The 15,106-nt window shown below is 40.4% G+C and overlaps 1 protein-coding gene across 1 annotated transcript; it reads right to left on the bottom strand.

The window, feature by feature from the left end:
* Nucleotides 1-1,116: 1,116 nt before the first annotated feature.
* Nucleotides 1,117-2,424, bottom strand: LOC136459459 (protein SRC2-like). Its single transcript, XM_066459310.1, has one exon. The coding sequence runs from the start codon at nucleotides 2,322-2,324 to the stop codon at nucleotides 1,326-1,328; it is 999 nt and encodes a 332-aa protein (XP_066315407.1). The 5' UTR covers nucleotides 2,325-2,424; the 3' UTR covers nucleotides 1,117-1,325.
* Between the last annotated feature and the right edge of the window lie 12,682 nt (nucleotides 2,425-15,106).

The raw sequence follows: 15,106 nt of genomic DNA, 5'->3' as shown, positions 1-15,106 counted from the left end.
CTGCATATTAAAAAAGAAGGTGAAATACAGGGGAAAAAAAACAAAACTAACACCATAACAATCATAATTACACCATAAACAAAGGTGTCCACGAACCGAACACAAATTAGCTTCCTGTTTTATTAATTTACACATACTAACTGAGAAGTTAAAGGATAGGGCTTCATAAGCTGAAATACCAAGACCGGTAAGTAGTGTAGTGTTAAAGTTTCCCATGTTGTATCACTCAAAGAAAATAATAAATGGAAAACATATGCAGGGTCTAAGGCTGCACGTGGCCCAGAAACGTTAGAACACCACTGTCTAGAAGCATCAATGCATACTAAGTTGAGTGCTAGCATTGCGAGAACCTAGTTCCTTATGTCGAAATAATTGTTTAAACACACACAAAAAAAAAAGTATAAGAATGATCATTGAAAGAACTTTTTTATCTTATACACGCCAGCAACTATTTTGAGCAAAAGTGTATGAAGATCCTTTGGAAAAATTTGCAGCACTAAGTTGCGAAGCTTGCAATATGCAAACTAAAAAGGCCATCTAGCAACTAGAGAACAAAGAACTATTTTGTTTTAGTTCCAAACAGTGCCACTGAAGCTTAATAAATGCGTACTACATAGTTATTTGGCATTAAGGCTCACTGAAAACTGTTTTTTTATCACTCGGAAGGGGTAATTTAAAAATTAACCGAAAAGAACATAAGGAAATTCCTGAATAGTGCATGGATATGTGTTTAGAAGGTGTATGAAGAAAACATATGCTTTTCTGTTAATAAATAAATCCTTGTAGCTTATGCCTAGTCTCTGCCCAGATTTGGATCATATATCCCCTACAATGTATGACCAAGTTTTTCCAAATTGCACTTTCAGTTGACATGTACCAGCTCATTTCCTGGTTGCAGAAGCACATCAAATAATAAATAAGCTCACGGGAGTCATAGCCAGACGTAGTTTGCTGTACAGACAAATGTTTATATCCAACTTCGAATTTACTACAAAGCAATGCTGCCTTTGACGAGTATACAACAATTTCAACACACCAAATACAAGGAAAACAGATCAGTACAATTGCTGGAAAAGATAACACGCAACATCAAGACAACAAGACACAAGTACAGCATCAAAGCAAACCATGAGACCTTTATGTTACACACCAAATCTGTCATCATAAAACCTTGTAGTTTATAGGTATCAGAATAATCCACAAAACAAATATATACACATACATGGAGCAAGCCATAGACTAACACTGTGACTTTATTCCCACGTAGGCATGGAAGAAGAATCAACTCACAGTGCTTTCTTAGTTCCACACTCACAAACTTTCATTCAATAGTCGCCACGATACTCGCTGTAATCATCCCTCCCAGCAGGTACAACCTTCTCTTCCACTCGCTCTGCAGCCTTCTCCTCCTTGTACTTCACAGCTTCATCAATTGCTAGACCCCCGAGGGCTCCAGCCACAGCACCCACCGCAAGCCCAGTCCCCACTCCATACCTTCCATTCCCACTGCCACTACCACCGCCCCCAGTCCTCCCTCTCTGCTCATATTGCCTGTTGTAGTCCACCGGTGCAGAGGGCCCTCCGGTGTACTCATACTGAGGTGGTGGAGGTGGAGGTGCAGGTGCAGGTGCAGAGTAGTACCCACTGGGGCGATAGTACTGGTCGGATCCGTACTGCGGCGGGGCCGAGTAGGCAGGAGGAGGCGGTGTAAAGTAGTATGGGGAGCTGGAAGGCGGAGGGTATTGCGGCTCAGGAGGCGGCGGCGAGCGCTCGCGGATGGCGACGCGGATGCGGAGCTTTCCCTGTGGGCGGCCGGAAGGGCGGAGGAGTGGCAGGCTGACGAGAGCGGAGGATGAGGAATCGTGGCTAGGGTTAGGGTTTGCGGGGAAGAGGAGGTCGCGGAGAGGAGAGCGGGCAGATCCGACGAGCGGCTTGGGCGAATCGGAGGGCTTAGAGTGGAAAACGTCGAGGGACAGGAGGATCGAGGGGTCGTGCGGGGAGAGGTGGGGCGGAAGCGGGAGGACGAGGCGCTCATTCCAGGTTGGTTTGCACCCGCCGCCGTCGTCGGGGCGGGTGGCGGCGCGGCGGGAGGGATCAAGGTAGACCACGACGTAGGCACGGAGGTCGCCACGGCGCCAGTTGACATTCTTCAGGTGCTTCCCGGAGACGACGGTAACCTCCAGGTCGAGCGCCTTAGGCAGCGCCGCTGACGGCGGCGGCAGCATCGACGGCGGTGGGGATTGGAATTGGTGATGAGGATTCGGAGGGGGCGGGTGCTGGTGCTGGTGCGGGTGGAGGGGCGAGGAGGGGGACGGGGAAGCCATGGCGCGGCGGCGCGGCAGTGGGTGGCAGTCGGCACTTGCAGATTGCAGGCAGCTGGGGTGGCCGGGTGGGTGAGGGCGAGTGGGCGACGATCGATGGAAGTGATCGTGCCGCGTCCCATCATAAATATCTCCGATCTCCTATCTCTCACGGCTAAAAAGAATAAAGTATAATATTTTTTTACGATATTTATTTTAGTTCATCCTTCTATCATATCTATGATCCCCACGACATCTTTCACATGCTGCGTTTTTTTGTGTAATTCTCCTTGATTGAATATTGTCTGTCATGTGATAGAGGAATCACGGTAAAATAGGAAGTAGAAAACTATTGTGCTATCCATATACATATTGCATGTTTATCTACACCAGCATATATGACAACGAGCAAAAGGAAAGAGAATTAACACAGAAGAAAAGAGAATTAAAACAAAAGAACATCTTTATATTTCCGAGAACCTTGCCAAATCTGCCTACATTTAATACTTTCCCTCTTTGCATTTATAAACGGGACAACTTTTTTCTCCTTTCATTTGGTTTCACGCTCACGTGTTCTATCGTCCTCGCTTGCAGTTTCTTGCTGAAATTGCCCTTGGGTCTTTTCATTTTGAATCATTTTCTCATATTCTAATTAAACTACAAAATTTTAAATTAGGATACGAGGTAAGACATGCAAATAAATATTTCAAAACTACCCATAGAGTCCAAAGAACTCAATAAATAAATTCTTCTGGAGGCAATGCAAATTCTCTCTAATATTTTATTTGGTGTAGTGAGTGTTATCATAGTATCCGCATGTATTCATGGGAAATAAATCGTGGATAAAACGTGGACACTTTTTGGTGCGATATTCCAACATAGGTCCATTGTCCTGTCAATATCCTTGACGCAGATCACATAAAGGATGAGAGTCCCTCTATAAGATTGCTTACAAAAGACTTAAACTTATATCTGATCATGGTAATGTTGAATTGCTTTGCATCAATAGCATCGGTAATGATAAACGAGAACATAGATTTTAGTATGCATAGTGAAGAACAACTTAACCTTGGTCTTCTCAGCAGCTTTTCTGAACCTTTACAGTGCTAACTTGTCCTTATTTAGGTAGTCAAGAGGTGCACCATAAAATTATGCACCACTAAGAAAAGTGTCATCATTGGTTGTTTTGATCTGAAAAATGTGTCGAAATTAAGAATTACAACACCTAATTCAACATCTTAAAACAAACACTCAAGTGGATACTTTATTCTATAATATATGTCTGTGTGGAATAGTCCTAAAGCTACACATATTTGTACGATGAGTATAACATACTTTATTTTAAAATTTTATGAGAGATTTTTTAAGACACGCAGTATTATCCATGTGACAGGCACTAATATTTACATATATACCCAAACCTGTGTATACAGAATTATATGGAGATGCAACAGAACTTATTCATGGATTTATTGGCGCATAAAAGAAATGGATATCGGAGAATTCTTTCTGTCGATATAAAATATTATCTTAGCCATATTACGAAAAAGTCTATACAGTAGAGTTTGTGAACCTACGACGCCACGCTCTCCGTGACTGTGTTAATTTCACGAACTTTGCCTTTTGAATTAAATGTCACTTTAACGTCGGTATTTAATTTAATAGTATTATTATCTTATCATGCGATCCGTGTGTTTTTAGTATAAAAGATTTAGTTGTTCCATAGCAATGTACGGGCACGCTACCTAGTCTGTTATACAAGCCCACAACTATGAAAATTTCAGAGCAGGGCCTGTTTCTCAGGCCCATTACATCTCTAGTGGCGAGCAACGTATTCAGGCCCTGTTTCTTCTCCATTTGTGATTGTTTAACTGAAAGACTATGTCCTCTCCACACAAAAAAAATAAAAAAAAACTGAAAGACCATGTACTGTAGCCTATATTTGAATTTGATAGACAAAGACAACAAATTCCAAAATGCTATTGACAGAAATGCGCTTCACATTGTTACGAGTACAAAAAAATGAATGAAATTTGTTGCGATCTGGTGGGACCATGGTGAAGCTATTGACCATGGTGAAGCTATTTGCATCTCTACTATAATTGATCAATCAAAATTATACTAGATCTCTCTAGAAAAACATCCCCTAATAAGAGTGTAACATCTTGGGTGTTAGTCACAAGTTAAGCAGTGGATTTAGACTTATGTCTAGCAATGATCATGATCTCTAGTTCTTAATTTTGAAGTGATGATGAAGGTATTGAGGTCAAACCTATGAAAATGAGCCCCAACTTGGACTCGGACAATACACTTTGCTTACATGGGGACCCTAGTTGAGATTAGGCATGAGTAATGTTAAACATGCTTATTTCATGAACATTACATCAACATGCATCTACCTTGAGTAGTGGAAAAATTTCGTGAAGTTTGGAGCCAAGAAGTTACATGAAATGATAAGTTATAATTTTTCTTGAATTGCTTCATCAGGTAAATGGAAACATGGGATGTTGACCAAACCTTGCTACCTTGCCCAAATGACTCTAATTGAACTCTACAACAAAAGTCATGAAGGGTTCATATTGAGCAAATATCAAGAAAATGCTTCTAAGTGTGGGAATAACTAAAATTATCTTTTTCATGATATGGTTTTGACCTATGTTGACCAACTGTTTGGAGTGCTTGCGTGGAGGTGGACCTTAAATAAAAGTTTTAGTTCTGCTTAAGTATAACAAACTTTATGTTTTGACCAATACTTATTTCAACTCCTAAGTGGCTCAAACAGTGGTCTCAATTTTGAATCAGCTGCCGTTTTCAGCCCTAGAAAATATTCTAAGTCTGAGATTAGTGGCAAGGATAGTTGGCATGTCGCGTTCTAGTGTTTTCGTTAAGCAACTTGACTTGATCCCAAAATAAAAGTTGGAGTTTACATCTTGGAGAACGACATACAAAAAGTTGGATCAAATTTGTCTATGTTTTGACCAAGTAATTCTAGCTTAAGCAGAGCAAGGCTTAACCTTCGTGAAGTTGTTGATACTATCAACTTGGAGCTTAATTAGCTGCTAATGGAGAGCTCAAATGGCCAAGCACCCTTAATGAGTTTTGTAGACCATCAGGTGGGATACAACTTTGCTTTTGGGCCCAAGGTCCAAATAGGCCCATAGCTAGCCCCAAAATGACATCCACCTTGCCCACATTGCTGCCCGCCACGTGCTCAGTAAAATGCCCCAATGGGCGACGCCTATCTGGGACATGGCCTCCATGCTCGAGCTAAGTGCCCCACCTCCTTGCCATGCACCCCTGCCTTCCCACCTCGCTGTCGCCTGAGTGCCTCATGCTCCATGCGGTTACGGACGCCCTCCGCTCTCACTAGCTCGCTCGCTCTCCATCCTCCTCACTCTGAGCTCACGCGGACGCCATCGCCATTGACAACCAGGCCAAGCTCACTACAGCCGCTGCTCCTCCTCTGCAAAAGCCCCCTCCAGCCACTCAGCGTGCCAATCCTCCACCAACACCTCGCATCGCCTTCCCAACAGCGCCGCTGCCTACAGCTTGTTGCCACCGGAGCAGTGCCTCTGCTTGTCGCGCGCACACGTGGCCCGGCCATCTTGCTTGTCTTTGGCCGAGCTGCGCCCCACCACAGGTACGCGAGCACCCCCTAATACTCCTCGCCGCCGCTGACCCCTGCTAGCCAAGGCCGACCAACCCTGAGCCCATCCTCGCCGGCCGTCAGTCCGCTGCTGCCGTGGTCGTGCCACCTAGGGCCTCCTCGAACCAAGCCGAGCTATCCCATGGAAGCGCGTGGACCCCTTGGTGCCCCCCTACTGTTTCCCCGACGTCGGCGACGACCTCACCGGTCGAAAATCGCCTGGTCGGCGATCCTCCTCCACCTCCTCTGTTCTGACCCGCGTGAGGGAGCTCACGCAACAATTGGAACAAGTGCAAGGGGTTATCTGCAAAGTTTATGACTCATCTAAATAGTGACTAGAAGGACTGTTTCGCTAGAATATATTTTCACAGAAGTTCGAGGTCCTTGGTGCAAATCTAATTTTTTATGGCTAAAACTTTGTTAAATCATAATAAATTGTAGAAAAATCATAAAATAACAAATGAGGACTTTTTGAAATCCTTGAGAGTAGATCTATGCATTAGAGTTATAATTTGATATGTGTTAGTAGAAAGTTTCTACTATTTTTATTTATTCTTGCAAAGTGCTTTTAAAAATCCTTTTAAGTTGTCGGATGCATATCTTGAGTTATAAAAGTCCAAAAATGGTAATTCCAGGTGTGTTAATCTTGTGATGGCATGATCTAGCTAATAAAAATATTAAATATGCTAGTTGTATACTGTTTTTATAATGTTTTGATTTAATCTTGTTAAATAGGCAATTTTAGCTCGTTTTGCTTGTTATTCTCATATCTAAAGTTGTGGTGCTCCAATTGCTACGAAAATGTAATGGTAGGCTACTTATACTATGTGTGTTATGTGGGGAAAAATCATGGTCATTGGATATAGTATGATTGAGTTATTGATTTAACTGGTTTAATGCTTAATAAATGGTTTTAAATGGCTTATAAATAATTTATATGTGCAAAAATATGAAATGTGGTTCCTTTGCCCTTGCATGATGATAATGTGGCCTGAGAAACCCTAATATGGCTATATGTTTATAGAAAATAGTGATCTTTAGATTTATCTTGTTCTCACATGTTTATTAATAATTAAGATTTGTCTTTTTCGTAGCAATTAAATTATAAACCCCGAGCATGTAAGATTTATACAATAATCATGTATTGTCATCATCTATCTCACATAAAAATTTGAGATCTAAATGAGATGTTTGCAACATCACCTATAATTAATATATAGGTTTTTATATATAGAAAAACTAATAAAAGTTTGTTAGTAGATGCTTGTGTTTATGCCATGTAATACTTCTAATAATTGGTGCTAGGTAATATGATTGCTTGGTTATAGTTAGGAGTTGCATGGAGCTACATATATAGCAATAAAATGTAAGTTGTCAACAACATAAATGATAAATGCATATAGTTGTATCTCTATTGTTATGGCTGCATGTATAGTTTTTATGGTGGTGATATTTTCATGATACAAATCATGTTTTCTGTAGATATGTTGAATACAAAAGTTGTAGATAATTTCTTTATCTTTCTTGACATAAAATTTCATGGTTTTAGGCCTACTGGTATAGGAGTTATAGATTTTATAAGTTTGCTGTCAATTTTTGCATGTCCTCTGGATAGATCTGAATGATTGTATTGTTTGGATCATTTAAACATGGAATCATATATTGGTGATAATAGGAGAGTTATAGTGATTTTTGTAAGCTTTCTAAAATGTCTAAGATCACTGCTTTTGGTGGTCTAAAACTCCAGTTATAACTGTTCAAAGTGGAATGATAGATTTCTGTCCAAATCTAGACAGAGATGCCTTCTTGGTATTGTTTGACCTTGTTAGTTGTAGAATCATCTTAAAATGATAATGATAAAGTTATAGATAACTTAATAAGCTTTCCACAAGGTTCATAATCATGTTTGCTGAATGTCTAGAACTCCAGTTATGCATTTCTAAAGTTAATATCAGTTTTCTGTCCTTAGTTGTATAAGCTCTGCTTCATAATGTATTTTGACCTTATTATTTGTTGAATCAACTTTTGGTGTTAATAAAAAAGTTTTAGATAATTTTATTAGCTTTCTAAAAAGTCTTGATTCACACTTTTTACATGCCTAAAACTCTAGGTATGATTAAAACAAGTGACTATGGTGTTGTTGTTCAGAATCTGTGTTGTACCTAAAATTAGTTGCTTCACCTTGCTTTGCTTTGTGTGTTGCTAAGTGTGGCTTATGCCTTTGATGGTGTTAAGTTAATATACATAAAACCTTATGAAACTTATGTCATGCTTGGTGCTACTTTCCTTACTATCCTAGCATGATTGGTTGTGGGGTGTTTAATTAAGTAATGTGGAGTGCTTATATATGTTCGGTGTAACCTTGTGCTCATCTTGAATACTTTTATGTGAGGCATCTTATATTGTCATTCTTCGTATTCGTGCACTTGCATTGTTGTATCTCATCAAGGTACGCTAGATGCACCACATGAAGGATGTGATGATGGAGTCGAACCAGAAGGCGGTGTTGGTGGACCTATCTCGAAGATAGAAGGACCCCTCGAGTACATGCCTAAACCAGAGATGCTCGCCAAGAGAGTGTCATCTAACAAACACTAACCTAGTATTAGATCCTAGGCAAGCCCTAAAGCATTTTAAGCCTCCTATATTTTTATAAATATCACTTGAGTTCTTTATGTTTGATGCATTAGGTTATAAGAGTTGATTGGAACCACTCGATGCATAGAACTACCTTGTCTAGAAATATACCTTGAACCCTATGTAGGTCTAGGATCGAATGTATGCTTAGCAATGCTTAGTCCAGTAGAAGTCAGGTGATTTCCTATCACTTACGAGATATAGGTGGATACCAAAACACGATTGATTATATTTGCTATCATAGAAATAACCATGTGTTGATGAATAAAAGGAGACCGGGTGGGATTATGATAGAGAAGCAACAAGGCATGGAGGTCTTGGTGCCTATTTATCCCCGTCTGTGTTGGTTAAGGACCGGTTCATTGTACGTCCTCATGTCAAGTTGAATGCATGCCTAGCACTTAGTTGGTCGGATAAGTCGTTCCGACCGTGAAGCCGAGTAGCTCAACTCAGGCTGGGACCCGGTAAGTGAAAGTGCACACACTGGAGGCTATAAGGATGTATGGGGAGCTAGTGGCGTGAGTCCAAGGGTAGGTTGAGCCTGAACTTCCTAACAGACTGGTAGTATCCCTGAGGGTGCGGCACAGATCGAACCCGCGACTGTACCTGAGTTGTAACAAAGGTGACCTAAGACTACCATGGCGTAGGTATGTCTGGGTTGTGTTAGGAATAACTCCCCAGCTGGTTGAAATCGATTCGAGTCACCGTCTCTCCCGAATAGTGAGAACTTGACTGAGCAGCGGCAATGTAGCATTAATAATTGAATTTGATGGTTATGATGAATATGGAAATGTTACACCGTCTATGGTTACTATTGCATGTTACTAAATGATATTCCATATGTTTGGCATAGGTTAGTTACTAATCTAGAGATGAATAGCTATAATTAACTTGGTTACCGAATTATAAAATGTATAGCTCAACTAGTGGCTTTTATGCAAAATGTTATCAAGCTAGCTCCACCTATAAAGCCTTGCATGATCTTTGGAGTCACTTTATTTCTGGTTTATGACGGATAAGTCTAGCTAAGTACATTCGAGTACTTAGGGTTTATCCCACCATGTTGCAGGTGAAGTTCTTGGCCTGCTGAAGATGGTGACTAACCGCCGATGGGCTCAGTGACTCTATATTTATTTCTCATCTATATGCTTTCATAAGAGGAGGTCACTTATGCTAGCAATGTATTTGGAACTTATATTAATGTAATCGTTTGAAAGCTATGTTGTTTTCTTTTAACCGGTTTTAAAATCCAAACTTGTACTATTATTTGTGAACCCATTTATAATATCATTTCCGCTGTAACTCTATGTATGTGATGTGTATTTGCTTAATCATGCGATCTTGGTTATGATGTTGATTTACCGAGGTCCTTCGTGACACTCGATGGACTACCGTGTTTATATAAGTGAAAGTATGCGCGTGTCAATGTGTTAAATGGGGATAGCCATACTTGATCTTGTATAAATTGGGCGGTTCTGTCATAAAGAGTCTCCAACCAATGTACATCTAGAAAAATATATATAGAAATTCATCTTAGCTAAAATTAAAGGTAAATAAAACACCCAACTAAATCCTATGGCCACGGTTTGATATTTGATGCCAGGCTTCAAACACGTCGCACGCACGCGTGGCTTCAAATGCTTCGCACGAATGCACTGTCGTTCGGCAAACAACGATCAAAGCCTGCAATCACGGAATTAAAAAAATGTCATGGAACACTATCGAACCCACAGGAGCTGAACCCTGCTGCCCACCGCTATCGTGGGAGGCAAGAGGTGGGGGAGCGGCCGGCCAAGACCGCCACCGCCCGAGGCAGGAAAACTGCGGCGCCGCATATCGTCGATGGGGTACGAACAAGGCTGGGGAGCAGCAATGACATCACATTGGCCGAGCGGTGGCGGCAGCGCGTGAGGCTAACGAGCGGTGGAGGCCACGCGCAGGCACCAAGGTTCATCCTAATCTCTGGTTCTTTTCTTGCGTGCCCTGTCCTTTCTTCCTGAATCACATTCGATTCATTCAGTTCTCAATTGGTTAATGTACTGGTGAACCACTGCTCCAACTAAGGAAATATATTGGGCTTGTTCGCTTAGAGGAATTTGGATGGTTTGGAGGAATGCTGGAGAAATTTGTGAGAGAAAAACACTGTTCTAGATGAAAAAAGCGGATCAAGCCGGGTTTAAGGGCACGCGAACAGGGCCATTATCAATTGATTAAATAGTAAGATCAAGGCCTACTGATGGGCAGTCATTAATGTCAATTTGGATGTGATGAAAACACTTTTATTGAAAATGGGATTCATATCTAAAATTCCAAATGTATTTCTTCCTGTAGCTTTGAGTCCGTGGAATTTCTTGCCGGTGTGTATTACTCCTATTTTCTTGCATACATGAGCGCCAAAAAATTTGTGTACTACTGATTGTACATCCTTTCTCTCTCTCTCTCTTGTGAACAGACTAGAGATTTGGATGTTGTGGCCCAGATTTTATCAGACCACCAGGTCGTACCAAAATTAAGCTATAATAGAGGGGAATACCACCCCATACATCTACTTGATCTTGCGAGCCATTATTAAATCATGTGTGTCTTCTGCCCTTACTTCATATAGGAGAAGCTTAGTGCACCCTCAAGGTGATCTACAAAAGACACATGCTTTGTTCTCATTTTACTTACTTTCTGCCAAGGTAGTTTAATGGTTTCATGATCTTTGGTGAGCAGGGTGCATTAGGCTATGGATCAAGCGCTCATTGAACATGATTCAGGAATGCAAATCAAACTACAAGGATCATGTATCTGAGCGAATCAAACTGCAAGGACCAGGTAGGTAAAATCAATCTGAATTTCGTATCAGACGCGGTAATAGCAGGCCTCACAGTGCAAGATTGTATAGCATGTGCATTAAAGTGGTTTTTGGTGACTTTGCAGCATCCTATACAACCTCGCAGTGTACCTAGAGGAGAGCTTCACTAAGGTGAAGAAATATGGGGCCACCCATGCTGCACACGCAGGAAGAGAGCAGGGTACTAAATTTATAGTTCATCTCAGAATCTTTAGTATGTAGCTTGCATGAATTTGATGATTATACCAACTCCTATAGAGAAGTGGAAATGAATTGAAGGAGTGGATGGGTGATTTTTAGGTCTTCCTAAAAATTAAATGACTTCACTTTTTTCATGTACCTGATCCTGCTACTCTGTTAATATTTAGCGGTTCAAGCGCTCGCTTGAGGAGGACATCACTGCGCACGTCACAGGGGACTTCCGCAAGGTGATGTGTTCTAGCTCTCGCCTGTTTTCCTTGCCTATAGAAGAATCAATCTTGATATCTCATGATAGAACTATTGACACAAAATTTTTGTCCCATGCCGAGGACATACGCAGCAAGCCGGAAGGGTCTACTCGATGGAGCTATAGATCCGCCTAGCTTCAGTGCAGAGATGGTCGATCCTGCGCACTCCTCCCGAGACATGCTAGTCAATTTGACCCTATAATTGATAAGGAGAGAATGCTTATCAGTAATTAAGGGCGGAACTTACCGGTGTTGCCAGATAGTCCCGAATGTGTGGCTCTAAGAGCCGATATGAAAGGAGATCGACTAAATAGTCGATTCCAACATATTCATGAGAATAAATCGGTTAAAACTCATTGGGTTGTATAAGAAGAATCGACTATCATTCAAGATGAATGTTGTTATTTGAGCAGATATTAATCAATGGCAATAAGATGTCAATAATGATTGGTTTATGCTGCACCAATGATTACAAGCAACCGAACCTCTTTTATGTAAAGAAACAATTCAACACCATTTAATCGTTTAATAAAGATAAATCTAATGAACATATTAGATCTCATCTATTGCTATGACCAGTGGGGCATGAGGTAGAATCATGCAGGCCATAGAAATAATAATAGACTCAACGACCCTAACTTATTATTAGTATCAGTGGAGCATGAGGTAGAATTATGCAGGCCGTAATACAATAATAAGATCATAGGGCTAACACACCTTTCAATATATCTCTATTTCAATGATCTCATGATGCGAACTGTTCGTGAAAGCACTCGATATCGGCTAAAACAGTCAATTCAAGCATAACGCACAGTTAAAGTCATGCCTTATCAGGAATAGATCTACCAAATAACGATCTCTACTCCATGGTGCTAACAGTGGGGTGTGAGGCAGAATCACACAGGCCGTGATAACGGGCCATGGAACGGTTTTCGCTAGCCAATAAATCTACTCAAGACACAACATGCTCTAACCGCACGCTATGCACGATCAAGATTGATGTAAAACAGCCGATAAAACGTAACTCATCGTTTAATGCACAGATTAGATCACTTTTAGATTAACAAACGATGGGCTAAATAGGATATAAGGCTGATCTAGATCAATCCCAATCGGGTAGAGTGATATTGTTGTAATTTAGATAAATAATAAAAATAATAAGCAATATTGCTAACTTAATGAATCTACCAAAGACAGTCATTCTAAGGTAGAGCCGATAACTTGACCTTAATCTAGTTCATGCAGTGGGGGTCGACCGGATCGATGCAGCCGTACTTGAACTTGGCAAGAGTCGATAACTAATTTATACCAGAGTCGTAGTGGAGGTTGACCGGATCGATGTAGCCATACGAATAGAGTTATAAGCCATGACGGTACTTACAACAAGCAGTGGAGATCGACCGGATCGATACAGCCGTACTTGTTGAAGAACTCACCGAGATCTACTGTACTCCTACTCCTAAGGGGTGTCCAGAGCTGAAAAAGTAAATGACTTGTATATTGGATTGATTGTTGTCCTGATACAATAGCCGGGGGTTTATATTTATACCCTAGGCTGATAAGAGTCATAAACGAGCATGACTAGATAAAAAGAAATACCAAGATACATGGACACTAATTTCCCTTATGTAGAATTCTTGCTGATGAAGCTTCCTTGTTTGATACGTGTCCTTGTTTCTTTCATCTTAATATGCACCTGGACGTCATGTCTCTCTCAAATTAATTAAATAATATTTCTTGGCCGGCTCATAAATATCCCTTAATTAGGAAACTTTCTCGCTTTTGACATCATCGGACAATCTCTTCCTTTCTAGAATAAGCTTACCAAATTTTGATGTAAATACAGGCCCCCTAGTTCGAAGTATGAGTTTTCATGGTTCGAACTATTTTGATCTGATGGTCTTCTTTTTCCTAGCCGATGACATTTGATCGCAATCACTGAAAGCTGCATTGGCTCCATCTTCTTTTTGATCTTAATAACTTCAAAATTGATCTTTCTCTGCATCTCCGTTCATCTGCTTTAGCTGATTAGGAGCTAGCCCCCTGAGTTCGATCATAGCAATACAAGTTAACCGACAGTATGGAAATATGTTGCATAAAAGTTTATGTATTGTAGCCGATAGTCTTCTTCCAAGGAGCCAAGGAATATACTGGCAGCGATATTACCTTATTTTAGGCCTCACCTACACATGTGAAATTTGAAGTGTCTATCATATCATCTTGGGTGGTTCAGGAATGGAACGGATTAGAATCCAGTCATCCTCGCTTCCCCTGCTCAAAAAACTTGGTTTTTTGAAAGATTTTCAAATTAAAACATAGCTTTGCTCCTCAAATGATTCTCTCAGATCGCTCAATGTGTATAGTCCTCATCAAAGCATTGTTTTGTCTCTTCTTATCCTACTTCAAAAAAGCTTATGTGGAGTTTTAGGTAGGGATAAAATATGTAGCGTACTTACCTTGCATATATTGTAAGGTCAAATCCCGGATTCAAGGAGAGAAATGTCATACTCTTAGATCAAGATGTGCATGTGCATGGAATATTTGGTGGCTAACCTAATTCTACTATGCTCTTTGAAATACATTTCTCTTATGGAATATTTTTTGCGAGAACATGGGCTATCTTTTTTCATCTTTTTCTTTTTCCCTTTTTTATTTATTTATTTTGGACTTCTTTTATATCCATCTTTTATATATTTTTGTATAACCCATGTCTCTCTTTATAACAAATTTTTTGAGAGAAATATTATCAAGAACTTAGAGCATTTATTCTAATAAAATCTAACCTTTTTTTTGCCTTCTCCCAGTGTAGGAGCAGAACATTTTGAGGTGGATGAAGAACAAGTTTTTGCATACTTCCAGTATAGAAGCAGCACATATATGTGGCGTGTACATGATCTTGATCTTGGAAACATGATAAATCTCTCAACAAGGGTCAACAAAACTTAACAAAACTCAACACAGAGCAAGCATCATATGTGGAAGGTTTTTAATAAGACTAATATATGGCTTTGGTAGGAAATTCAACATCATTGAGGAGACAAGCTATTGATTTTGAATTTTTGTAAGAAAATTTCCCAAGTACTTTGCAAAAAGAAGCAAGGTTTCTTTCATCAAACCATATCTCATTCATCAACTACTTAGATAGCATGTTTTCCCTATGATAGGTTGTTCACAAGTGATAGGAAAAGCATAAAATAAAGAATATGCGTACCTCCGCTTTGAACCAATGAATGCCTTT

Source organism: Miscanthus floridulus, chromosome 6 (genome assembly GCF_019320115.1).
Source record: "Miscanthus floridulus cultivar M001 chromosome 6, ASM1932011v1, whole genome shotgun sequence".
Taxonomy (NCBI): Eukaryota; Viridiplantae; Streptophyta; class Magnoliopsida; order Poales; family Poaceae; genus Miscanthus; species Miscanthus floridulus.
This window is presented reverse-complemented; position numbering and strand designations above follow the sequence as displayed.

Bases quoted from the DNA above. Each gene is read 5' to 3' on its own strand.
- LOC136459459 (XM_066459310.1), bottom strand. From the start codon at position 2,324: ATGGCTTCCCCGTCCCCCTCCTCGCCCCTCCACCCGCACCAGCACCAG.